At 41.6% G+C, this 1,915-nt stretch overlaps 1 protein-coding gene across 1 annotated transcript; it reads left to right on the plus strand.

Moving 5' to 3' along the window:
• The first annotated feature begins 268 nt into the window (after window positions 1–268).
• LOC121760004 (leucine-rich repeat protein 1-like) lies at window positions 269–1,265 on the plus strand. Its single transcript, XM_042155604.1, has 3 exons — window positions 269–553; window positions 632–772; window positions 930–1,265. The coding sequence occupies exons 1-3, from the start codon at window positions 436–438 to the stop codon at window positions 1,034–1,036; spliced, it is 366 nt and encodes a 121-aa protein (XP_042011538.1). The 5' UTR covers window positions 269–435; the 3' UTR covers window positions 1,037–1,265.
• The last annotated feature ends 650 nt before the right edge of the window (window positions 1,266–1,915 follow it).

The following is a 1,915-nucleotide window of genomic DNA, read 5'->3' on the forward strand; positions in this document are numbered from 1 at the left end:
TCCGAATGAAGGAGCTGTTATCAAATGTCGAAAACTGGCCGCCAGACTGAGGAATCTCTCCGACAAGATCATTCATTGAAAGATTAAGCAACGCTGAAAGAAAATTCAACATCGTCAGCTTCCGAGGAATCTCACCATTCAGTCGGTTTGAAGACAAGTCTAATGATTCCAATGCTTTCACGCTTCCAATGGTATGGATTATTCATTTTTGTTAATCATTATTAATTTTCTTATTTAATCTAATTAATTAAGTTTTATTGATGAATATACATTTTTATAGGCGTTATCCCACATGAGGTTGGGCAGCCTAACAATTTACTAACTTTATCCATTTATAGGTGCTATTCCACATGAGATTGGACAGCTTACCAATTTACTAACTTTGTCCATTGATTCGAACAAGTTGGCGGGCTCTTTACCGTCGACCCTTTTAACATGTCTTCTGTGAAGTATATTTCATTGAGTCATAACACACTAAGTGGGACATTGCCAAGAGAAATTGGTAACATGAAAGAGCTCCAAGAATTATACCTCATCAACAATACTTTAACCGGTACAAGTATATAATTTACACATTTGTATATATGTTTGATGGGAAAAAATGACTAATTTTTTTTTCATACTTTCATAGGTGTGATTCCAGAAGAGATTGGTGGACTAGATAAATTAGTTGCATTATACATGAATCGCAACAAGCTCATCGGCCCTTTGCCTCGAGTCTTCAAGTTGAAATCACTTACAGCATTATCTCTCAACAAGAATGCTTTGACTGGTATCCCATCATATATAAATTTCACAACATTATCGGTTAGGGTTTTTGGAAAAATCATTAGTCGCTTAACCGACTAATTGGTTCAGTTATTAACCGAACCGATTAACCATCCTATACTCACAGTATCTAATTAATACCTACTTGCTATATATTTCAGGTATGATTCCGGGGGAGTTGTTCACTGCCAATATTAAGAGTATTGATCTCTCCGATACCATTTCCAAGGTTCCATACCGCCAGCTATTGGAAGATCCCTCAACTTAACTTATCTCAACGTGGCGAATAACAATCTCTCCGGTTCTATACCTTCCACCATTTGCAAATTGAGATTCCTTGAATTCCTTGATCTATCCAACAACCACCTGCAGGGGCCACTTCCCAAGTGTTTAGGAGAGCTGAGTAAATCCTTGCAAGTTCTGCATTTGAAGTGCTTGAATTTGTCTCGTAACAATCTCAATGGGAAGATACCATCATCTATTGGAAATGCGAAGGATTGGAATCATTAGACTTGTCTTCAAACCGATTGAATGGAGAGATTCCTCAGCAGTTGACAATGTGATTTTTCTTTCTAAGTTAGTTAAATCTCGGTGAACGATCTTGTTGGAGAGATTCCTCAATCCGGCGTTTGGGAAATTTGATAATACCTCATTTATTGGAACCTGGGATTATGCGGATTTCCACTGACTAAAAAATGCAAGCAAGTTATCAGGTCGCCTCCTCCAGAACGTGAGGATTCTAATTTTGTGGATGAATTTGGTTAGTGACTGGGTTTTGGGTTAGGATGATGTGCTTTCCAGATGGAAGTTTTGATAAGTTGTTTTCTCTACAAAAACGACAACTTCCAGGGCATTAGCATCCGGGACAAGATTTGGGTTCGGACCACAAATCATGTGTTGTGGTCCCGGCCTGACAGCGTAGCAGGAGTACGGGCAGGCATACGGCCGCCAACGCGGTGTGAGGCTGCTGTCCGAGCTTGGCAGCGTTGCAGGAGTAGGGGTGTGGCGCAAGCCGGGGCAGGCCAAGGGCCACCAACGCGGTGTGAGGCCGCTGTCTCTGCCTGGCAGCATTGTAGGAGTAGGGGGGGTGTGGAACAAGCCAAGGCAGGCCTAGGGCCGCCAACACAGTGTGAAGGCCGCGTCTAAA

Source organism: Salvia splendens, chromosome 13 (assembly GCF_004379255.2).
Source record: "Salvia splendens isolate huo1 chromosome 13, SspV2, whole genome shotgun sequence".
In the NCBI taxonomy this organism is placed as follows: Eukaryota; Viridiplantae; Streptophyta; class Magnoliopsida; order Lamiales; family Lamiaceae; genus Salvia; species Salvia splendens.